Consider the following 26511-nt stretch of genomic DNA (forward strand, 5'->3'; position numbering starts at 1 on the left):
AAACTTGTTTACGTCATTTATATAGCATCTGCCCCGTAGCATAGCTACGCATGATAATCGCGACACGCGCGATAAAATTGAAATAAACGCGCCCTACTCGCGGTCCCAATCAGATCAAATTTAGATAGCAAATAGCGCGCGCTTATTTCAAGATTGTCGCGCGGGTCGCGACTATTATGCTATGGGGACTGATTTCTTAAATAATAATACTAATTTTTAAATATTTTTATTACACAGTTATTTATTAAAAACAATGGAATTTCTTGCAACGCTGCGAAGTATGAAATGGTATTAAAAAGTGAAATCTTTAGAAAATTGAGATAGTACTGGTTGACCTTTGTAATTAATTGCTTTTGATCTCTTTTTTAATAAGTTATTAAAAACAAGAAGAAAAAGAAGTTAAGTTATTAAAAATATGTTAATATCTACAAAATGTATAATTCAAGATCCAAAAAAAAAAATCATGGAATTCTCTTTCAAAACTTTGAAGTTATGGATTTATGAATTAACTTTGTTAGTAGGTCAATGGATTTATGATACGAAAATGACTCAATCTCTTAATAGTGCGTGACTACAATGAATTCTCCGTAGTAACGCAACATAACTTTTTTTCTTTTACAGTAATAGTAGTTCACTCAGAAAAAATACATGGTACATGTATTACAATGGATAATATCTAATAGGGTGGCGTGGCTACAGAGCAGACACACGCAGGCGTGTCTTCCAGGGAGGCTGCTGACCCTGAGACGTCTCATTGACGGTAGTCGACAAAAACATCTATCGTGCGACATATGGATTTTGGACCATAATCCAACTTACAGTAAAGTTGTCATACGTCATTAGCTACTTACCGAGTATTACAGGGCAGGTGATGTATAAATAACTACTAATAAAACATGTTTATGGTTTAAAATAATCAATTATTTATTAAAATTCAACCACCTAACAAAATACAGGAACAAATATAATTAGTGACTTATGTTGGTATTAATTTGGAGTTTATGGAATGGTTGTCTAATTTTATTATAAATGCTAACATAAAACTTAGGTTATTGCTTTTTCGAGACCTAATTTGCTTACTACGCGATTACTGATGTAATAATGAGAGTTACATTCGTACACCACAACCATATGTAGTGAAAAAAGTAGCACATCTTGTGGCTGGCACACCTATATTTACACCTAATGAAATTACTATGTAGATACCTACGTGTGAGTACATTACGAAAACATGAATGATGCGAGTACATTACAGCTGTATAGGTCACACAAGTGAAGAATAAAATATTTGTGCACATAATTGGTTAAATAATACCGATTTAATTATTTACGCGCATCAAACAATTCATGCTCCAATACATCAAACACAGTGTATGCAATTCCAATACCATATCTATAGTGGATTTGCACGGAATCACTATGCCGCATTGCAATCTGGTATTAGAGACCGTATTCAGCACCTTAACCATAAACTATGAAACTAACCTAAATTACGACAAGAATTACTTTTAATTCTACTCTTTAGGCGCTTGCTCTTGCGGGGCGGGTTTTTCCTCGACGTTATTTTGTTCCGGCTCATTCCCGTCTGCCCACTTTCCGTCATATTCCTTTCTATCCACGAATCTTTCTTCCTCATACTCACCTTCACTGCGATGGCTGTCCCTTTCAGAGTAACGGGAGTAGCTGAAACACAAGATTTTGTATAACATTGCAAAGCAATGTAATGTGGAGAACCTAATCCTATAATACAAAACAGAACAAAGAGAAACTAAGTACAAAGAACAATTTAACTGATTGAATATAATTCTGTATTTTTTGTGTATTTGTGTACTAACTACAGTGGAATTGAGAAGAATCCTATTATGTTCCTAACCTGTCTCTGTCCTTTTCGCGCCTTTCTGGGCTGAAAGATCTGGACCTGCGCGTTCTTTCAGGACTGCGTGACCTGGAGTACCGGCCACGTCTGTCGCGGAAATCACGGAAGCCACCTCTGAAATATCATAAATATCTTAGATCCAGTCACTATACTTCGAGGATTACATCAGGACTTAGTGCTATATCTACACCTACCTGAATGGTCTACCGCGACCACCCCCGCCTCTCCTCGGTCTGAAAGGTCGTCCACCTCTCGACCTGTTGTCCCTCCATTCGCCCTGGAATCTGCGTCCGTCATCCCTACGGAAATCTCCGCCGCCGCCACGACCTCGTCCCCGGCCGCCGCCGTTGTACGTGTGGAAACGCGGCCGGTAGTAAGTGCCACGTTCATAGCCTCCACGGCCGCGCCAGTTGCCACGCCGGTTGAAGCGGCGGAACCTACTTAACGGGAATAAAATGTAACTCGGATACCACACGTATCATAAACATACAATATATTACATATTAACATGTCTTTCTTGCTCCAAATAGAAATGAGTAGTATCATAAAAAATTTGTACTTGCCTTTCCCTGGATCCAGACCGCGAGCGTGATCGACTACGCGAGTAGTACGATCGACTGGCATCAGAGCGCGAACGGGAGCGCGGCGAGGCGGACCGCCGACGACGCGAGGCCACAGAACCGCTGGCGCTCGAAGCAGATCGTGATCGGGACCCGGAACGCGAACGGTACTTGCGAGGTCGTGACCTACCGAACAAATCATAGCAACAACATCCGAAGTACCACCCTTATGAGAAACGAGTGCAATTCGAATGAGAAGTAGAGATTAAAGCGGTGATGGTGGTTGAGTTCAAATACTATAATACTAACTATGTTAACATACCTTTGAACTATGTTAACATACCTTTGTGAGGAGTTACGTCATATAAATTGCCGTGAGTTTACAACATAATTACTTAATTACTTTTATCTCGTGTTACTGTGTTTTAGTCTTTTATGTGCATTTATATGTGTAATGTTTGTATACAAGTACTTGTGTATTGTGCGCATATGTTTTGTTATTGTTTTATTAAATCTCTTACACAACTAACCTGCTCCTTGACCGTTTCGGCGAACGTCTATCATCAGAAGAATTGGAGGACCTGCGTCTCGGCGACGGCGGCGAGCGCGGCCTTCGGCCGGACGGGCTTGGTGGTTTGATGCGTGTCACGAACTGTTCTGGACGCCCATCGCCGACGGATACGGGAGTCTCGCCTTCTTGTGCCAGTCGGAAAGATCCAAACTTGTCGAGAACTATATTGCCTTTGCGCACCTGATATGGACAGTGTTGTTGTAGTTTATTTGTATATGCTTAGTATCAATGATATATGTATATGTTTATAAAATTATATATGCTAATGAAGGACATGGAAGCAGGCCATGATCGTAGCAAGATAAAATACGTAGGCTATTGCTATTGTCCTAAAGAGAGGCATGGTGAGATGTGCTTATATGTACAATAGTAGACTAGGGATCAATCTACAGAAAACAACGCGGCTCATACAACGCGCGTGCAATTGTAAACAATATTTCTGGGCACTCTATTTTTAGTACATTTTCTCTTTTGTCACGACTGCTTAAATAATATGCGCGCACGTAATTCTGTCGCGTCTTTTCGGCTAGAATTTTCCGTGGCCTCAGTTAGACATAACGTCGTCTTAGAGTGAATACCTCGTATGTGATTTGTATGTAATTTTTCAGGACGAAGATAAAAATGTTATAATGCTATACGAACTGCATGTGCGACTTCGGTGCCGGGTGGCTCGGGCTCGCGCGACTTTGGTGGCGGTGCGGAAGGCAGCGGCGGCGGTTCCTTCATCGCCATCGCGCGACGAACCGACACGTTCTTATCGCCACTCGAAGTTGGCTGTAGTGTACATACATTTTATACATCATCGTAATGGTGTTCGTATGTGTGACATCTGTCAAATCCCATACGACCAGTATAGTAGCATAATAGCATCATTCTCCAGAAAAGTACATTTCGTACTGTATACTAAACAAATTATAGTTAACAATTTTATTAAATAACTACTAACTGATCAATGTAAATTTACCTTAGGTGGATCTTGTGAATCATCAGAGCTGTCTTCAAATGCATAGCGTTCTTTATAGCCTTTTGGCGCGGGAGTCTCCTTCTTCTTTACCCTTCTGAAAAATTTAAACTAATTTAATAACGATCAAAAATCTATTAATATTAATAATATTTGCATATCTTTTTTCAAACACTTATAATAGGCTGACCAATTAACATTTGGACCCTAGCCATGTTGAGGAATTTTAAATAACCATGTCTCATTCCGTCGTTGGATCGTGTTATCACACGAACTTAGGCGCTAAAATCAACACGAACGCCACTTCTAATCCCTTAATTATTGTACTACATAAAAGTAACTAACGCGTCTTTAACAGCGCTCATAGACATCTTCCACTTGGGTTTCTCGAGCGGTGGCGGCGGCGCTTGATCGATGGGGCTCAATGAACCTCGTCCATCTCGTTTGCCCACTTCCTTTTCCACCATCATGTGGTACGCGCTCAACTTCGATTCTAGTTCTTCTAGGCCGTGCATTTCGTCCAGAATCCTGTTGTTACATAATTTAGTTTTAATTAAATGTAATCGATGTCATATTAGAAGCGGGAAATCGCTACAGTGAACGGTCATAATGTTTCTTTATAGCCAGCTGTACTTCATAATTCAAATGGTCATCTACGAAAATGAAAAGATAAATAAATACTATGGTACATAAACTGATGCAGAGATATACTTATTTGCTCATGGAGTGTGTTCAGATAGAACAATCAGGGTGCAGTTATTTATTCAGGTTGGTTTTGGTACATTTAATGTTGGGTGGTTTCAATCCATTTTGTCTGAGCCAACAAGTAGGTACGAGAAGATTTTGTGTTTATTGTTGGTTAGGTAATATTTTGATTTATCTGTTTGGATTCCATTTTTTTGTTTGTTTACATGTTTGACATGTTTGAACAATGATCCAGCCCTAAATAAATAGACTTAAAAAAAATCTGTACACAATTTTATCGTAGCAGGTTTACACCGCTTACAAAAAATGGTTGATGCATTGTACATTCAATTGTCTAATTTAGAAAGTTGGCAGATCAGGTGTAACTTCTTTTTGGGTTCTGGATGTTTATGCAAACATGCTCTTTTATACGACGCAAATTTCTAATGGCTTAAAATGTTCCTGAAAAATCCATAACACTGCTTGACAAACGTATAAATACCTTTTGTCACCGTGTTTTCTATCATACTCCCCATCGGAACTGAGATCTCTCTTGGATTTGCCTTTCAGTTCTTTCCTGTGAAATTAAGGACAATTTGTAAGACAGGATGCAAGCGGATAGGTATGTTAAGTCAATGTTTGCATTGTCAGTAGAAGTAATTTTCTTTTGTACAAAATTTGCGTGTTGTCATGTACGAACAGTACAGCTAAGTTCGCTTTATTTTAATGTTTTAGATTCTCTTTGCCTTCAATATATTTTCGTGTTACGTATTTCTATATATTGTTAGTGCATACAATAGTGTTATTTTATTCTAGCCCATATTGTGTCACTGCAGGCCAAAGTTCTTCAAAATTCCACAACATGGAGGTCTTTGTGTAACTTAATAGGTTTTATAGCTAAATATGGGCCTATACAAAAGATTGGCTAACTTGGCAGTGCGTAATGAACAGATGTTTCTTGCATTACCTTATAGCATCTCTCAGTTTCTTATCACTGATGTTTTCCAAATCGCGGAGATTGTAGTCATTGTTGGCGGACGAGCGAGACAACTTGGCTTTTCGCTTCTCTTCTCTTTCTTGCTCTTTGCGTTTGCGTTTTGATTCCTTCTTCTTTTTCCTATAACATGATACTAGACTTAGCAGCTTATCAAGGTATAGTTTGTATAGTTAGTGTAACGCAAAGTATATGCAACTTATAATGAAGAATTTTGAAGCTTTGTACAGGGTCAAGAACACGCCAAGCTTGACACTAACCGTTTAAATTTAACTCTATGCCGCTTGCAATAAGAACTGTCCAAACTGTCAAGCTTGATGTGCTCTTGACTGTTTTAACTATATAGTTTAGATAAAGACTTTTATCACGTATCAAATTACAATCTGATATTATTCTTACTTTCACCATTGTATTATTTTAGTCTTACAAAATCGTGTTATTTTAAAGTCATTATATGCGTAGTTGGCATGCAGCAAATACCATGGTCACAGTGCTTTATCTAGCTAAGAACATCCCATTATATGAAGTACGACACTTCAATGGCATGATCGTTAGATCAGGTGATTGCGAATCGATGTTTACCGCAATTAACTAAAAAATAAGAATTTTGGAATTTTTTTCAGTGATTTGGGTTCAGTTTCGGATATAGAATAACCTCTGTAAATATGGCGAGAATACAAATCAATTCATTGTATAGCATATACAGGTTGTATATGTATTTGAAAGTGAGACATATTCATGCATGTCATAGTAAATCATGTTACAACTTAACATAGACTGAAATAAAATTAGGATATGAGATAGAACAAAAAATAAATCAACCAATTTGTTTTGGAGCGTACATAGGAATAAATAGATTCCTTTTACGCTTGATTTCGAGTGCATTAGGAATACTACCAAGCGAGCGCCAAGTGAGACAGCAACAATAACAATGATTTCGCATCTCTCTCTCACCTACTCATTTAGGTTATGATGAAAAAGCTGTTATCGAAATGATTACGTTTTAGCTTATGTTAATTATTTTTTACTTATGAACTATCATCGAAGTGTTTTACGTACTAAAAAAGATAATTAAGTTATTATTTAAAAAGAATTGAGGTTTTTGACGTAGTTAAAAATGTGAAATCAAATTATTTACAATGATTGATTTTTTAGTTATTTACACTAACTTGGTACGGAGCAAGTGTTCAAAATGTCCACCGTTTTACACAATGCATATTCTAGCACGTCGTAGTAAATTTTGTTTTAAATTGATCAACACAAACACATTTTGTCTCACAGTATAAATGCTGAGATAATCCTCTCATGCAACAACTTCGACACTATTCACCTCCTCCGCGTAAACTCCAATATGGGAACATTTCAATAGCTCGCCTCACACTATCACCACTTATTGCGTAAAGTCGCACCATCTCAGTCAAATCGACGTTAGAATACATATACATTTTGCAGGCGAGTGGCGCGTTCGCCACCGGCGCAGTGTTCGGACGAGCGGAAGTACAAATAATTTACGTGTCTTCGCTAGGTCAAGGTCGCGCGTGCACTGTCTCTGCAAACAGTGCCGACATGTGCTTTGTTGTCGCCGCTGCGTCAGTCGGAGCAATAATAGTGGTGTGCATAGATTTCGATAACTAATGTTGTTCACAAGTAGTAGTAGATAAAACAAAAATTTGTAGAGTTCATTAGTTTATTATTTTTTGGATTCAGAATTAGGAATATAACGCACTCTATAAGTATGTCTCACTTTCAAATATACAGTGATAGCATATTTCTGAAAATATTGAAAATCGACACTCTTGACCACATCTTTAAGTACTTATCATCACAAATTTTAAAGAATTGCAGTGTCTTTTAACGTAATCCTAAACAACCATATCACAAACACAAATCAAACAATGAACGTTTGTTACTTTAGTAAAAAAAATAAGTTTCTTTGAATCAAAGTTTTATTAAAAAAATGTCCGCTAACTTTGACACTTCATATTTCTAAGTTACTTTAAAAGATAACCCACTTGGTCAATATTTTTAAATGGTTTAACACTTGCCACTCATTCACTTAAGAGTGAGATAGGTAGAGACGCTGTTCGACATTCATTAGAGCGAGATGATTGCCACTTTTTATTTCATCATAAAAGAAATTGAAAATGAAAAACTATATTGTTTGTTTTTTGAAAAATCAACTTAAAAAAAAAAGGGTCGGTATCATAATGACTATATCTTCAAAATGACCTGATCAGCATAAGGACTCTGCAGAAAGACTACAACTTACAATGACTTGGTAGCAAAACGACTAGATATGAAAATTACCATTTCGTTAAATAGATCACATGGTAAAACGACACGGTACAGTTTAGTTAAAAATTTGTTGTTCAAAAAATACGAATGAAAATAAAGTTCAAAGTGGAACAAACTTCACTTTATAGGTACTTCCTGTGTACCATTTAAAAGCATTATAATATATTTTACATTTAGACACAAATAGATAAATAGATACTGACCACTTGAAATCTAGGTATATCGTTTAATGATCGCTTGTAAAGTGTCATCGTTTTGTAATCGTTGTTATTGCAATAGTATTTGAATTATATAAGAAAATGGACGCACAAACCATTTCTATTCATTAATAGTAACAAAAATAAACAGGCAGTGTTATATGGAAGTTATAGATACTGTCATGTGACAGATAACAAAAATGGAACTTCTCTTTGGAGATGCAATAAACGGCACTGCACTTGCATCGATCACTATAAATAAAGATAAGACTGTGGTATTGCGAGAAGCTCAGCATTTATGTAAGGCAGACCATAATAAAATTATTAGGGATATGGTCGTTGACGAGGCAAAGAATAATGTTTGCTAAAATATGAAATCAATAAAAGAAAATTTCGAAAAAGCAATAAAATTAAATAACAGTAATGAAACAGATTCTGAACTTTTTCCTATGCTAAGTTTCAAGTCTGTTAAGGACTCTTTACACAGAGCTAGACGTAAGTTTTTGAATGTGAAAGTACAGAATATTTGAAGTCAATTGATGTTGAAATCTCACAAATTATAGCGAACGATTTATTATTTGCTGGATATGAACTAGACCAAGAAAATAATTTAATTTTGTTTTGTTCTCAAAAAACCCGACAAATCTTAAAATGGTACGCTGATCAGAACAAATGTTTTTTCGAAGACGGTACATTTAAACGAGTACCTCCACCCTTTTATCAGTTATTTACCGTACATGTAGATGCAGAGAGCTGCGAAAAGTTCACAAATATTGTACCTGTTTTGTTTGCATTATTACCAAACAAATATGAAAGTACCTATCACGCTTTATTCACATTAATACTTGATGTAGTGGGTGCAAATATTAGAAAATATAAATGCGATTTTGAGAAAGAATTTTTTTTCCAATTAACGTTTGTTCGCTTTTTCATTACACCGAAAACCGAATTATAACGAAACAGTTGTTCTTTCAGGATATGTTGAATATTTATCGCAAAGCCACGATTAGGTTAGGTTAGGTTGGGTTAAAAAAAAAAACATTTTCCTCTCAAAATTACTTTCGATATTATAAAATTTCGAACAAAGGTTATTTCTGGAAAATATCATTTCGGACTACTGATAGGTACCCCATTTAAGATTGTTTTCCCAAATGCAACAGTTGCAGGGTGGATTACCATTTCAATAAAAATACCTGGAAAAAAGCTACTGACATTGGTCTGACATCAACACCCCAAAGGAAAAACATTGTGAGAATGACAGCTCTGTTACCTGCATCTTTAATTCAACATGGTTGGCAGTCTATTGTCAACATATAGTCCAGAATGTGATGAATTTGAAAATTCTAAGTTTATATCGAAAAGTCTGGTTTAAAAACCCAGTTTTGATATCTTTTTGTGGCGAAAGGCACAGAACGACCAATGCCTTGGAGGCGTGACATCGCCGCTTAAATATTCGAATGCAACACAAGCCTACATTCATCTTATTTCTACATTCATAAAAAAAGAAGCAGAGTTCCAGCGTTTGAAAATAAATAGAAGCATCTTTAGCCGCCCGAACCGTAACAAAACTAATATTACATTTGACAGAAAATATAATATGGAACTGAAATCACTCAACGAAGGAGAAATTCAACACTGTATTTTCTCAAAAATATTTCCACTATTAAGTGCAATTTAATAGTAGTTTATGTGACTGTTACATAATGAAAGGCATTTAAAACACGAGTGTGGGTTTATGAAACGAGACGACTGGCGAGTTTCATAAAAACGTCACACGAGTGGATAAGCTCTAGATGTGTTCAGGAACCGCATGTTACGGAAATGGCGGCAATTAAAACTTTTGTCACGTCACAAAAAGTGCAAACGCTACATGAAGCAGACGCGCTGCCTCGTCGAGTTTTCTGCGAGTGGCTGATCGCACACCCCGATGCGGTCATTTTATGGACTGATGAAGCCCTATTCACACGTGTGGGGCTGTACAACCAACATAATGAACATTGGTGGTCGTATCGCAACCCGCACATGATAAAAGACAATTATCACCAAGTGCGTTTTAGTGCAAATGTGTGGGCCGGGATTGTCGGTGATAAAATTCTAGGGCCGTATTTTATTGAGGGGCGGCTGACCGGAGGCACCTATCTCAATATGCTACAAAGCATAGTCTCTGATTTTATGGACGACGTACCGCTAGCCCTCATTAACCATCCTGCTTTTTATTATCAGCATGACGGTGCACCGCCACATTACGCTATAGACGTGAGGAATTATTTAAATATGGAATACGGGAATCGCTGGATCGGCCGCGGGGGTCCCGTTCCATGGCCACTCAGGTCACCACACCTCACACCCTGTGACTTTTTTTTGTGGGGCGAAATTAAACGCCGCGTGTATGTGGAGGAGGCCCAAAGCCTCGAAAAAATTGAAAGTGCATTTGCACAAGTGAAAAGTGACGCTACAGTGCTGAACAAAATACAAGACAATATTATAAAAAATTATAGTAAATGAATAAATGAATAAATTCAAAAACGTGCAAGAATATGCTTGGAGAGGAATGGTTTACATTTTGAGCAATTATTAAAATACTGTTAAAGTTGTTACGCTAAGGTAATTTTTATTTGATTTTAATTAAATGTACATAAGTTGATTCAAATTTTTTAAATACGCCTTATTGCAAAAGGCATGGCCTGCTTTTATTTTTATACTTCTGTGTACGATACGAGTGCGGACTACATTTGTCGTAAATCGATGTTTTGTTTAAATTTATTGATATTATTATAAAATGCTTCTAGTTCACTAATAAAAAACACCACGTGCGTAGATAACAAAAGGGCGATGGGAAGATTCTTTTTTTTATTACTTGCTAAATACTAATTCGTTACAATTCATCGTAGGAAGCTAACCTTTTATTTGTTTGTCTCACAAACAAAAGTAAAGATTATTTTCTTTTGTTCTCTACACATGGTAAAATTTTTAGTGACTTTGAAATTCAATAAGTAAATTCTTCGATGGCCTTCGGTAACACAACGCTTTAAATGAGTAGAAGTTAAGTTCGGGAAAGGAACTTTCCTAATTAGGTGTGTTTATCAGGTGCATTATTTTTATCATTATTTTGTAATAATATCATTAAATTTTGTCAAACATCTAAAACAATTTACTTATAAATAACTTCCGCTCTCGTTTTCGTGCGTTAATGTAACAAAATCTTGACTTGAATTCGAATTAATTGTCTACATTCTAAAATAACATCACAAAAGCCTTTTGTAACTTAACGGTCCTAAGCCCGTGAAAGTATGAAGGGAAAATTTGCAACTTATGTATTTTATCAATGACGCGGGGGGTGGCCTAGCGCGCATATCGAGTAGGCGGTCCACACGCGCGCAATTTTAAAAAAAATAATGCGCTGGCATATCTTAATTTTAGTATTGATTTACACTAAAAGGAAAATTTGCGCATGTTATATTTTCATTAAAGATCATAATATGAAAGTTAGGACGATGACTAAAAATTCATGCCCTAATACAGAGGCAGCTCCTTTCCTTTATTTTTTTCCACCTTCTAAGGAAATTTGTTAAAAATGTTTTCTAAGGACATTTCATTTCGAATAAAACTTCATCTCGACTGATATTAGAATTATTGAGGTCGAATCAAATTGTTTATTTTTTTTTTCAGAGATGTTCAAAATTTTAATATAATAATAAAATCGAATTCGATGCTAATATTATGCAATAATAACATTTTCACAGATAAGAAAATTTTTCTAAGAAAACAGTTTATCTTTATTGCTGGTCGTAATTTGCGGTTTTTGAACACATCATAGAGGGTTTATGATATGTGTGTAGATAAAGTTTTAAACTTGGTTCCATTTTATGATTTAAATTGTATTTAATAGCAGAAATATTATTTATATATTTATTGTAATTTTATTGCACAATATTTTTCAGATGGTAACGTCGGCCGTGGTAGCCTAAATAAATAAAAATACAAATTATAAAAATTTTGTTCTATTTTTTTGGGATGATATTAAATGTTTAACAAAACTGTTCTTTGGAAAAAACAATAACAAAATCTAGTTATTTTGCTAGCTTGTTGTTTTACCATGTGGTCCATTTAAAGATACAGTCCTTTCGATATCTAGTCGTTTTGCGATCTAGTCCTTATGCTGATCAGGTCATTTTGATGATAAGTATATCATAATGAGTACATTATGATACCAGATGTGTGTGAGTCAGATTAATAGTAAGTCGATTGTTGTAAACTTAATCAAAATGAATAGAAAGAAATTAGGACTGTGACGTGACGTTTTTATAGTAACTAATTCTAATTATTTTATTCAGTATGGGCGCAGGAGTACGTTTACTCGTACTACAAACAAAGAAAGCAAAAAGGCGAGCTACACCGAAATTACAGACGTTACTAATATAAATACTCGGACTATTGGATTCGGACTTTGTACAGGGGCAGCTTTCGTTTCGCAGCGAGTAAGTGCTGGAATGACCTTCCACCTCCAGTAAAAAACGCTAAAACGTTGTTTACTTTTAAAAACCGATGTAAGCAATGGCTCCTATCTGTACAAAAATCTAGTAACAACTGGTCCCCAATTAAAACTCCTAGCAGCACAAAATTTTAAAGTTTTGGTTAAATGTATGAAAAATATATATAATCTACACGGACAGCCATTAAATTTCAACTTATTACTAGTTTTTACTAAAGTTAGGTTATTACTTAGTGTACACTCCTATTAGCTTATATTAGCACTCATATTAGCTTGGGGCAGCAAGCGAACAGCTAGCCAGGTGAAGACTGAAAATCAGCAATGCTGAGTCTTTAATCTTTTTGTCCACATCACTCAATTGTTTTTTTTTCTATTCGTTTTTTAAGTATTGTGTTCTTTATGTTTTGTGGAGAAATAAATACCTTTTTATTTTATTTTTTATTTCTCAAAATATTTGTACATTTACAAAAAAAGGGGTGTGCCCCGAAACAGTAGAAAAAAATACTATAGTACAAAAATAAATATGAAAGTTTTAAAGAATAAACATTAGTTTTTAATACTACGAAGAGTACAAAGTGTAATCTTATTATTTCATTAATTATTTCAACTTTTTCATAACAATGTTTTTTACTCTTCACACAAATATAAAATTGCCGCTTCATAAAATGCGAAATGTCAAATTAAAAAGGTGCATGTTTTTGTGCTACAGACCTTGATTGAATGTAGTTTCTATATTAAAGCGATTTTATATGTGGTTTCATAGTAAAAATTTAAGTAATATGCCAAAAATAAAATGAGTCATACCGATTTACTTTTCTTTCGTTACGCTTAATTTCCACTTTCACTTAATTTCCGAATTCATCCGTTAAATTTTTGTTTGGCCACCACTAGAATCATCCTTATTGGCTGTTGGTTTGGCGTCCTCGGCCATATTTTTCATGAAAATCAGTCGCAAACGTGATGATCAATGTTTTCGTGACGTTAATAGAAAAGAACTTTTTCATGATAATGTGAGTCTTGATTTATTTATCCCTTCGTAATCATGTAAATTAAAAGTTTAATAAGCGTATTACATTTGTAATATCAGGTTATAACAAACCATTGGCATTCAAAAACTCGGTTATGATCATGTTTGTACTAGTATTTGGTAACATTTTTCGTTACATAACAGGACAAAGTTGAATGTACAGTTATTACCCGACTTCGACAATGCAAAAAAAAATGATTTTGGCAGTAGGCAGATATGTCAATATTATATTTTGCCAATGTATAATAAGCTTAATGTTAAATTTTCTTGTAGTATTTCGTAACGTGCTTTTCGTTACGTTCAATTATTTTGAGAAATAGTCATATAAATTAAAGTCAAAATCCGGATAAGTTCTATAATAACAATGGATGACCGTGGAAGCGTATGACTATAATATTTGCCAATATCCCACTCTAATTATGAACGAATTTTCTATTGTTTTTTTAATAGTTATTAATAATTATTGTATTTTTATGGTCAATATGTTTGGTATTCCATATTGGTGGTCTTTCTAAAACTGCTGAAATAATTTCGTCTGACGACATCTCTAAATTTGATCGATCGAAAAATAGGTATAAGACGCAACAAGACGACACTATGGCTCGTATTCCAGAACTTTACTCAATGTTCAAGTCAGGATTGCAATGGAAACAACCCCTCGAAATACGACCCTAATGGCAGGGACTTGAGTAAGATTTCGGGTGCTTTAAACCATACTCAAATCCTTACTTGAGCATTGAGTAGAGTTCTAGAATACGACCCTATGACTATTTGAATGCGCATTCACCGCTCAACTGGAGCGCGACCTCGTGCACCGCCGCCAACGTCGCTGCCGTCGAGAACAGCATGTACACTTACTCGAGGGCCACGAGCCGCGACGCTCCCAGCGAATTCGCTTGACGTTACAAGCGTCAATTACAAATATGTGATTTTATATACAAACGGCCTTAAACTAGCGCTGGAACTTGCAGCGAAATTCGCTAAGAGCGAATTTTGCACGAGCGTTACGCGCGTTTTTTGCGGGCGGCCAGAACAATTGTACGAGAAAGTTCCAGAGTGTGCACGAAACAATTGCTCCACGCGCCCTGACAAAAGCGGTCGTTACGCGCGTTAGCGTTTAAAACAAATTATTTTGTTTTTATTGCTTATCGCTTACCTAATTATGAATACAAAAGAATTTATAACGGCAGTACAAGATCGGCCTGCGATGCGGATAAGTTCACATAATCAATGAGTAAATGAACTTTCGACCTAGATTTAATATTTTAAGTTGACGAGTGGTAAGTTGTGAGGTGGAGGTACCAACTGCTCGGCTTTGTTTATCAATAATTGATTTCGTTTTTCTTCATACCGGGGACCGGCCTTAGTGGGAGACTGGTGGATTTTACAATTCACAACTGCTCGGATAATAATTATATTTAAGCAGCTTGTTAACGCTTCGACTGTTGCGTTATTTTCGTGGCTGAAACATTAGACATTTTGATCAAGTCGCGCAAGCCGCCACCAGCATCGCTGTCGCCACCGCGCCGCCACGCCCACTGTCGTCCAGTTTGTAGCCTAATCTTTACCTCCTCAGTCGCATGCACAGAGTCTATGCGACACGCATGTCATATTATAATCGTGCTGAGCGTGCGCGTTACCCTGCTGCATCGTTTACAATACAATCGCGAGTGATACTGGTGATATATGTTAACACTGGTTTGTTGACCGGCTCACAATCAATGGCTATTAATTAGACCATGGCCAATTTACGACGTATCAACCCCTATCGCCTTAACCCACTCCCCCTTTTTCGACCCCAGCTATTCTAAAATTCTACCATTCGGGCGCCGCCGGTCAGCCGTCGTGAACTACGTACGGACGCGAACGGAAATTCGCATGACGTAGACTTATTGGGGATGTGTGTCGTGCCGCTTTAGTACTAATTGATGCGAAACGTACGCCTTTTTCGCTCTTAAGTTCATGGACAGAAAGTTTTTCTGATTGGCTTAACGCATTTCTGCTTTGTTAAGTGTGGTGACTTCCTAAGCATGTGGAGGCGGTGCGAGATGTTAGGCGGCACGACTGGTCTATAAGCGCAGACTTCTTTGGATAACTTCAAGATGCCACATCTCAACATTTTAGTACAACATTTTAGTACTGAGTAACCAAAGATAATATGTAAATTTGGATGGAGACTAAAAATCATAATTGATAGCTGACAGTTGATTAATGATATCAGATAACGTAGTAATGTAGTGTCAATGTAAAAAAATACAAACTTGTCTTTCTTCTTTTTCTTTTTCTTATCATGGTCCGCGCCGACGGGCTGCGTCTGCTGGCCTAGCTCCTGCATCTTGCGATTGCGTTTGTATTGTTGCGTCTCTTCTAGGAAATTGCGGACTTTGTCCTCATAGTCACTGTCTTCTTTAGTCATCTCTAGGAACTTGCGAACCTGACAACATAAGAAATTTCGTGAGGAACATTAACGACGATCATTATGTCTCTAATACCAATGAACAATTTTTATATTATTTTGGGTATAATAAAATTTCATAAAGTTAGAACTAAAAGGTCAATCATTGGTTTTTGTCGCTGTACAATTTATTGATACAAACAATTGTGATAGGTGCCAAAATAGCAAGAATCGTTTCGATCACTGCCGGTTTTGGGATTCCTATAAAGATACCTTTAATTCATAGTCAATATCGGCCTGCGAGCGCGGCGGCGGCGGCGCAGGCTCCTCCTGTGGTGGCGGTGGTGGCTGGTACCCGTAGGGGTGGTTGAACTGCGAATTGTGCGTGCGCGACGTAGAATCGCCGTCACCTAACATCGCCATGCGCTTGCTCAGCGGTGACAGAGACCTCTGACGTTTGTTGTTCGATTGAGAGCGTCGTTTCTTCTTACGGTTGGGCCCTTCAGAGTCTGCGGGAGAAATATAAATAAAATAGATAGGACTGGTATAGAGTATTCTCCTCCGTGACGAAGTTGTCATGTCTCTTACAATACTGGTTTTGTCAAAATGTTGAACACGATGGTTGATCTCGCAAACTTCTAAAATTCTTCAAAAGAACTGTGTAATAAAAAAGTCTTACCACTGGTATCGGATGACGACGAAGATGACTCAGACGAAGAACTGGAGCTCGATGATTCACTCGTAGATGAAGAGGAACTGCTTGATCTCTTCTTCTTACCCTTGCCACGTTTCTTCTTCTTCTTCTTCTCTTTCTTCTCAGTCAAATTTAACAACTGTTTTAATGTCTCTTTCATCTCAAACGATTTAGCTCCAGTTAAACCAGGCAACAGCAACTCGGCTGGCTCAATCAAGGGTTTTGTTGTAGAAGTCTTACTCTTCAAGAAATCGAGAGAATTCTGAGCCTCCTCATGAAATGGTATGATAGCCAAACAGTCTTCATAAGCCTTCTGTGCTTCAGTAATTTTGTTTTCATCCTCGTAACTTCGACCCAGTGCTACTAACGTCTCCCCTAAATACTTTCGAGCATTTGCATGATTTGGATTTAGCTTCAATGATGTTTCAAAATCTTCTATAGCCTTTTTGAATGTTCCACTGTTAGCATAAAGAGCACCTCTCGCAACGAGACCTTCAACATTCCTCGGGTCGATGCTTAGTGCTTTGTTCAGGCATTGAAAGGCTTCAGAATGTCTACCAGCCTTGAAGTGCTCTATGCCTTCGGCGACAGAACGGAATGCCCACTTGCTAGCTTGAGCTTGGCGAAGTTCATCCGCGTATTCAGACTGCGAGAATCCTCCTCTGTTTAAACATACAATAAATATGAATTGAAATCTAATAGAAAAATGCTTTAATAAAATGTGTGGGACTGTAGTTGATAGTTCACTTACCGTAATGATGCAAAATTAGTGCAATGCATGTTGGCGATTCCAAGGATTTCAGATAGATATTGGACGCAGTTGGGATTATTGAAGCCAGGGCTCTTCTCCAAAATGGCTTCATAGCTCTCGCCCTTCATATCCACAGTTTTCCTGTGAGGAAAATAAATATATAAGACATCTGAATAGGTTATAAAACCATTTTACTGTCGTGTTTAATGAGATGAAGTCATTCCACTATTATATGAGATCTTGAAAATTTTATTTATTGAAAAGTTTCAAGCATTGAAATCCTATACAAAAGAGTCTGGTTAATGTCACACATACGTTATCCTCACCTGTTCCATTGAGCTGTTCAAAAAATTTATATTTTTATTTCTTTCACACACAAACAGAACATCATAGATTAGGTGATGCCATCTCGATAATGTGACATTAATATTACCAAAACGTCTCAGCTACAGTCACAATGTAATGCAGTAAATGTGACAGAGGTCTTGGAGGTCGTTGCTACACCTAGAAAAGAACACCCTAGAATGTGATGGGGGCCTCGTCATTATGGCCTCCGAGCCATGTCCAGGCGCACGCGCCGTCGCCGCGCTACTTTGCCAAATCACGCGCGAAATCGTGTCATCTCGCGGAGCCTCACATCAGCTAAACCAATAATTGCCGGTAGCTAGTCCTTTTTATTAGAAATTAATTACTCGAACATCCATAAACGCTGATTATAAAAATCCAATCTTAACCTTTCGAGTTAATGCTGGAATATTAAAATTAGCTTTAATACAGAATAACAAGTTTCCTTTTAGAGACATCAGATAGAAGTGACCCTAAAGTTTTGTACTGACCTTTTCAAATTTATACATAATATGTAAATTGTTTCAACATTACAAAGTCTGCACAATATCCTCAACATTATCTACATATGCCATATACTCTTCCAAGTACAGCTTACAAAGTACATCCTTGTTTGTATTCCAATAAGTGTGTCTTTCCCATATTGTCAATTTTAAACAATGTCATGCAATGCAATCATTTCACAAGTATGGTGATATGTGTGTTTTGTACTGAAAAGTGACCAGACACAAGTGAAAACATTTATTCACTTTGCTCTTCCATTGTTATGCAATAAAGTATACCTACCAAAGTGACACCACAATAATAAAGCAGTTGTGTAAATAGACAAACCACACTGCAGATCTTTTTGGTTAAAAGCACGGTATTATTTTTGTCATCAAATGTTGAATCTAATAAGAGCCAATATCAATTATCTTCAGTTGTTCCATTTCACATTTTTCCCATTTGTATTTTTTCCTTTTTTCTGATATGAATGTCTCTATTGTTTTGTATAACAATCCTCATCTTCATTTTATTGACACCAGATAATTTTCTTCTTCTTTACCAAAAATAAATACCACTGTCTTTAAGGCCTCAAGATCTTGATAAAATACTAGTACATAGGTAAATATGTAATAAATAATATTATATAGAAAACAATACGAATATTATATATAATAAAAGTGTTTATAAAAGGCCACCCTGTAAAAACTGTGTAACGTAGACTTGTGATTAGAAAGCAGTTATAATTTTGTGTACATACTTGTATATGAGGGGAAAGTCATCAGTGCTGAGGAGACCGAGAGGTGGCTTAGGAGGAGGGTCATCGGGACCCCGGGTCACTCCCTTCATGCCGCACACCATTTTATCCGTGTCAGGGATCACTTCAATGACTTCACAGCACACTGTGTCATTCATCAGGTAGTTTCTTGACACATTTTTCTTGTCCACTGCTGGTATGATATTTGTGACTGGTAAAAATGCCTGCAGAAAGAATTTTTCTTTTCAAACAGTACAATTAAAGTAAGCAAGCATATAGAATACATTGTCTCTTAATTACATACAATAAACTCACATATTTAAAACCTATCTTGGATTATATTTAATGAAAAAGAATAGACTGGAAGAATTTTTTTTTAAACTTGCAAATTTTAGATCAATTATAAAGCAAACTATGTTGTCTCTAAACCATAGAAAGACTGTAGAAATATATAAACATTTTATATTCAAAATGTTCAACTCAATGTTTTGTACTAAAAAATCATTTAAAAAGCTGAATTTGAGACGGGGCTGCAAGGCCAGCCACCTTAAACGTTGTAATTACAGGAAAACGGTTCAAGACTATCCATGAATTTTGAAGATATTTTGATTGGCATTCACAGATTTTGAAAAAATGGTACACTTAGCAAGATAAAAGGCAATTTATACAATTTTTTTTATGCCATTCAATCCAGTCTCTATTAAGGATCAATAGTCTCTATGGGACCAACTGAGGTAAGAGTACTCGAAATGTCAGAAATCACAAAAAACTTTTTACCATACATTTTGTAGGGACATATTTAGTAATTAGTTATTCTAGGTTAAGAAAATTTGAAAATATTATGTATTTCAAAATAAAAACAATAACAAAAAGCAAAATAACATAAAAAATGTAAGTGCTCGAATTGAACAAGCCTTCAAGCAAGCTTCCGCAAAGAACAATAAGCGGCTGAAATTTTACTTGGATGGATTCCATTGAGAATTACTGCAAGTGCATCTATCAATAGTTGAACACTGTTGTATTTTTTTATAAATTTCATTTAACTAATACATAATATGTTGTCAATTTATTAGTTTCCTTAACTACCTAGAATAACTGATTACTAAATATGTCCCTACAGAATGTATGGTAAAAAGTTTTTGCGATTTGACATTTTGAGTACTCTTACCTCAGTTGGTCGCATAGAGACCTATTGATCTTTAACAGAGACCGGATCGAATGGCATAAAAAAGTTTTGTAAAAATTGCCTTTTATCTTGCTTACTGTACCATTTTTTCAAAATCTGTGAATGTCAATAAAAATATCTTCGAAATTCATGGATAGTCTTCTAGAACCGTTTTCCTGTAACCAAAACAACTAAGGTGGCTGGCCTTACTGCCCCGTCTCAAATTTACGCCCTGTATAACTTGTGTATCCATTGCTAATTCTAAATTTAGGGGTCATTTTCATCCCATTAGAAAAGCAAATATCAATTTCAATTTTTAGTGATATTGATATGCTTGATTATAATTCATGACATTTAATCGATTATAATTTAAGCAAAATTAAAGAACAAATAATAATACACACATGGATATAGGGAACTAATTTCTCATTATAAAAAGTGCTAAATAGATACACAGAAATATATTTCCACCATAAAAAAACACACTTAATTTTTTTCGTCTTCCTCGTATTCACTTCATGCCCTTTCAGCTGATTTAAATTTCTTTGTTATTTCCAGAAACAAACATCAGGGCATTGTGTCCTACTAAGTATTAATATATTTTAAATTATAATTGTAAATTGAAGTCAGTTAAGTCAGTCATTGTCCCAATTACCAACAATTTCATTTAAACTACAAACAAAGCAAAAAAATAGCATATTGTATTGTAAGTTAGAACAAAAATAATCCTTAAGAAATTTTAGAGTACAAAGTTTAGGAACATAGCTCTACTTTCAAAACATTGTGCAATACCTTCACATTGATATCTGCAACATATCTAGATGTAGGCCCAGCCGTGCATAGTACTTTCAGCATCATCCCAGATGCCGTGCGATTGATGACAGCCCCTATTATCAGTTCTCCTGTCTTCACATTCTGTCAAATATTTTTTGATATAATAATAATAACTTTATTCACAGAACACTATACAAAATTACAATGTTAAACTATAGATCCCAAATATAATAGGCTATGGAATGTACTCTTCAAATAGATGAAGCTAACTTGCACAGGAAGGCTTCGTAAATAGATTGTAGTGGTTTCTCGATATGTAGCACCTTACCTCTTGGTAAAAGCAATGTACAAACCATTTGTAGAAGTGATGGATATTTCAACTAGTTCTTATATTCTTAATTTCAGGAGATTATATTACAAATTCAGACAAAGAAAAATTTGTTAGTTTATCTCTTCGCGAGCGCCCGTGTCTGTCTGTTGTGTGTATGTATAAATGCGATGTGTAATCAATAAATATTAGAACTATTTCATAAAGTAATATTTAGACATGTCACTGTTATTTAGTTACACATCTACTGCACACGGACATACAGTTTTGCTTTAACATGTTCTTTGGGTTTTGAATGCCAGATTCTCAAAATTACAAATGTCGCTGTCAGGAACAGACCTCTCTCCTCTTGGCGCACGAACTAATGTCCAGTAGTGGACGTTAGTCGTCTGAAATAAAGAAGCGACTTTCTGATGTTTTACTTATTTATTAAAAACAAAATGTAGTTTTCTTTAACTACTAAATATTAAGTTGCCTTTTGTTTATTTTAATGTGTGTAAACCTATTGAAGTGTCTAAGCTAATATTATAACTGTAAAATATGGACTGTAGTTGTCTGAGAATAAATGATTTTTGATTTGATTTGATTAACCAATTTGGAATTCTTAAAAAACTAATACATTTAAAAGTATGTGTACGTACTAATATATATAGCAATATAAGTTACCAAAAATACTTAATTGAAGTAGTAAAATTAGCAAGTTTCTTTATAATAGGAAGATCAGTTATGCAGTAGTTAAGAGGAAACTACATTTTGCTTTTATTTTTTTTTATATATTTATATATTTGCAATAAATAAATAAAAACAAAAATATGCAAAATAGGCGCCTTGACGTCGAGTTGCGGACACTAGCCCGTTACACCAAGTACCAAGTAAATAAATAAAACATCAGAACCTCGTTTAATTATTTCATATGTGTGACGTCAATTACTGGACATTAGTTCGTGCGTCAGGAGGAGAGACGCCTGTTCCTGACAGCGACATTTGGCATTTTGCGAATCTGGCATCCGAGGAGTCTGGCAATTTGAGAATCTGGCATTCTGAGAACCTGCCATTTTGCTAATCTGGCATTCTGCGAATCTGGCAGTCTGCTACTCTGACTTTCTGCCTGTTTGGCATTTTGCGTTTCTGGCACAAAGCTTCAAAACGGTTCTTTGCTGATCACGGTGTAGTCACCAAATGGCCGATCCTGCGTTATCGCGTGAACGCCGCCATCAAGTGTCTTAGCAGAATGGTATAGCGGCCACCACACAAAATTTCAATTTTACATGTTCCACCTTCCGAATGGAATTAATGTAAAAATGTCATTTTTGAGAAATACGGTTTTGAAACATATTTTTTAATTTTAATGATTTTTTTGCGATTGGTATTTATTGTAGTCATTCTTGCAAAAAATCATTAATAACCATATAGGCTCACTTGTCAAAATGTTGCATTATTCGAAGATTAATATTTTGCATGGTATTAATTTATTATTTTGGCAGGTCCCTACAGTTACGTCGTTATTCTTATAAAATGTTTATTAACTTTAAGAATACCAGAAGAACATGACATATAGTCAGAACATTAGCGTTAAAATAAATGTTAATTTTTAGATTGGTGGTTAATTATTACTTATATCAATTCTTCAATATACTTTGGTTTTAGTTTCTAATACTAGCAGTAACCATTAAGTATACATTTTCAGAGTTATGTTAATTTAACAGTAGAAAGTGCTTTCACCTAACAATAATAATAATATAAAAGTCATGATGCAATAGTAATTGTTTTAATACAAAACTTCAAAACTTATTAACAATCAAGTATATTTATCAAGTCTTCCTTTCCTGATGAAATTATGCAGTATGAAAATGTTTACAGAACAGAAAATAATATCTTCTCAAAATGTTCCTGAACAGAAGAGCATATAACTAATAATGATATTAATTTACTTTTTTAATTAATTTTATATTATTATATTAATTTGCTTTTACTCCTCTTATACATATTATATAAACCTAAACAACTATTTATAATATAATAATATATATATATGATATAACAATATATGGCTTATGATATAATGACACAAAACCCAGTTAAGTCAATGTTATTCTCTGAAATATGAAAAGAAAATGGCTCTGGTTATTACCAAAACATCATTGTAGCATGGTGATGCAACTCATGCTCTCCTATCCTCGTGTGCAATCTGGGTTCAACTGGGTCATGAGTCATTTGTGAATTATAGTCCCTCTCCAATTACACAACAACCCAACTTGCTCTAGCGGCAATATGGCAAATTACTTAATAGTCAATATTGTACACATTCAATCTGAATAGTTTCAAAGTTGTTTCCTATTATTGTTACTTATCAAAATTTTTGCATTTTCATCCTTGTTGTTCTATAGGTGCGATGTGCACAATGACATTGTATTGGATTAGAAATAGCTATGCATGTAGCTATTTGTAATTTTTATGTATAAAAGTAAATACTTACGTCAAAGAAATGCCGAAGCCTGGCTGATTTATCCACACTTAAGAAGGTCTCAAACGGTGGCATCAGGGCATACAAATCTGGAATGTAAAATGTTTGCTGCTAGGTAGATGGACAATAAATCTAACTTATGTTTTTAGATCATTGACTTACAAATAAATGGACGACGGGTCTAATACAAAAACCATGAAAAAAATGTCCCAAGTCAACCTATTTAAACGTAGTGACATGTAAAGGAATATGAAAAAGCTAAAACATTGAATTTAAATTGTAATGTCATCGCAGTACTGTCTAATTTTGCTTGCTTCGCTGTCAGTCAAACACGCTCTGACGCTCTGTATATTTAACACCCTATAAGTTCAGACACTTTTTAGCGCGAACCCGACGTCCATATAATTGTAAGTCAATGCTTTAGATTTATTTTCACTGTCCGTTTTAATTTACAACATTTTTGTATACAAGTTTGAAACGACCTTCAACATGACATACATTGATAGCTTGAAACTTATGAACAGCCACAAAGACCTCTACACTACAAAAACTACCTACCTTCTTTAAAGCGTCAAGTCCAACACTGACATTAATTAGATGCCATATAAATTACATTCAAATAATTACATTTTATGAAATAGTGCAACTATCAAATTGCAAATTACAGTCAGGCACCAATTGATAATTGTGGAATGAAATATGCGATCAAAATTATTGCCACACAATTTTTTTAGGGAAGATTAATGCTACACGATACATGGATATGGTACATGCTCTACAATAGGTATCCATAACTATTGTCTATTAGAGTAGATAACACTTACTGTCTTCCGGCGTAGTGGAGTCAGTACCTAAAGTAGACGACGACGGAGCTTCCTCCATCAAGGATGCGTCAAACAGCACATTAGCCTCTTTAGCTATGAACTGGTGTAGTCTTAACCTCCTGCCACGGTCCGCGAATGGAGCCTTGTGCCTTGTTTGGAACGCATTATAGTCCAAAGCTCCCACGCCAACTTTCGCTAAATCGTCCTCGCCGCGTTCGGCCTCCCAAGTTTTTTGTAATTGCTGTCCATGATAGTTAATGGATTGCGCCACCAACGACGCATCCAGGGTCGGCTCCATGTTCTGCACGAAATCAAAATATTAATACATCAATCCTGGTCAATTACGAACATTTAATACATTTACAGTATTTAATAAAAAGTGAAAATTGCCGGGTAGCCATTTTGTTTTATTTTTATCGCATTATATTCCGTTTGACCTGAGTGAGCAACTTATTTACCTCTGCAACTCTTCAGCACAGATTTAACTAAATAAATGAACCTCCGAATAAAATATACATGGGGAAACAAGACCCACTACTAGCACTAGTGAATTAACAAAAATTACACCACAACCACACCGAAAAAAGTAATAATTTTCAATGAATGATTTTTAAAATGGCGTCCACACTAGGGATGGGCGTTACAAGTCGTATATAGTTGTTGAATCTATATATTGTGGCCATATCGAATATCCGATATCGTGTATTTTAGAAATTATATATCGATATTGCTCCGCATCGCGTATTTTAAATCGTATTTTTTCCAAACTGTATACTGATATTGCTTCGTATCAAATATTGACTGAGTGGATATCGACGCGAAACCGTTTTTTTGTGCATTTTCGACACTGTATATTGTATGAAGGGAAGTTAATTTTTTGATGGAAATTATTGTATTTGTATTATTATATTATATTTGTATTATTATATTATTATTTATATTGTATCCAATTCCAATAATATATAGTTTACAAGCCGTGGTAGCATAATGGTTTGACCTACTGCCTCTCAAGCAGAAGGTCGTAGGTTCGAATCCGGGCTCGCACCTCTGAGTTTCTCGGAATTTATGTGCGAAATTTAATTTGAAATTTATCAAGAGCTTTAGGAAAGCATCGTGATGAAACCTGCTCCTCGAAGAAGGTTCACAATACTTGGAAAACGTGTGAAGTCCTCAACCCGCATTGGGCCAGCATGGCGGACTGTGGCCTAAACTCTTGTCTGAAAGGAAACCCGTGCCCAGCAGTGGAACGTACAACTGGGTTGATGATGATGATGATAGTTTTGAAATCTGATTCCGAATATCAGCAATGGCAATGTATCAATGCAGAGCGCACGCCGGCTGCAACAATGAATATATAGCTTCGAAAAATATATAGCTTCGAAAAGTTTCAGAAAATTTATAGCTATGAAATCCAATTTCGAATATCGATATATAGTTTCGATTAGATATTCAGAAAAAGCTATAATAACAACAACAACAAACACAATAACAAATTATGGACCAGTTCCGAAATAAATGATTATTATTTTTAATATTATTATTATATTGTACTCATACCTAATAATACCACACCATAGACAAAATTGTTCACACCCCAATAACTTTTTTTTAGGATTTTTTGTTTGGATATAAGTCCTTTGTGCCAACACCCACGCTATAGTATGGTCTATGAAAAGCGTCTTACATACTCGATGAGTCTACTGCTAATTTCCGAAAAATTTCAAGTATGTGAAAAATTTTCCGGATAATTCCCTGAAAATTTTGAAAAAATTGGAAATATATAATTTTGAGAACTCATATTATGTTCTACGTTTAGAAATATCTTTTGAAGTTTTATTTAGCGTGAATTATAAAATAAACTTGTCTAACTATAG

The 26511-nt window shown here is 35.6% G+C and overlaps 1 protein-coding gene across 2 annotated transcripts; it reads right to left on the reverse strand.

Annotated features, from left to right (window-relative positions):
• Nucleotides 1-925: 925 nt before the first annotated feature.
• Nucleotides 926-25253, reverse strand: LOC113233401 (tetratricopeptide repeat protein 14 homolog). 2 transcript variants are annotated; one of them, XM_026468527.1, is made up of 19 exons: nt 25096-25253; nt 24638-24938; nt 23826-23902; nt 21040-21162; nt 19086-19306; nt 17498-17638; nt 16732-17408; nt 16326-16561; nt 15919-16091; nt 5620-5769; nt 5155-5229; nt 4314-4496; nt 3972-4065; nt 3650-3781; nt 2958-3187; nt 2440-2622; nt 2071-2313; nt 1874-1990; nt 926-1683 (listed from the first exon to the last, which is right to left on the reverse strand). In XM_026468527.1, the coding sequence occupies exons 2-19, from the start codon at nt 24933-24935 to the stop codon at nt 1515-1517; spliced, it is 3522 nt and encodes a 1173-aa protein (XP_026324312.1). In that variant the 5' UTR covers nt 24936-24938; nt 25096-25253; the 3' UTR covers nt 926-1514. The 2 variants fall into 2 exon arrangements, with proteins under 2 accessions (XP_026324312.1, XP_026324321.1); XM_026468536.1 differs by lacking the exon at nt 25096-25253 and having other exon boundaries at nt 928-1683; nt 2967-3187; nt 24638-24935.
• Nucleotides 25254-26511: the final 1258 nt, after the last annotated feature.

Source organism: Hyposmocoma kahamanoa, unplaced genomic scaffold (assembly GCF_003589595.1).
Source record: "Hyposmocoma kahamanoa isolate Upper Pololo Valley unplaced genomic scaffold, ASM358959v1 102, whole genome shotgun sequence".
NCBI classification, from domain to species: Eukaryota; Metazoa; Arthropoda; class Insecta; order Lepidoptera; family Cosmopterigidae; genus Hyposmocoma; species Hyposmocoma kahamanoa.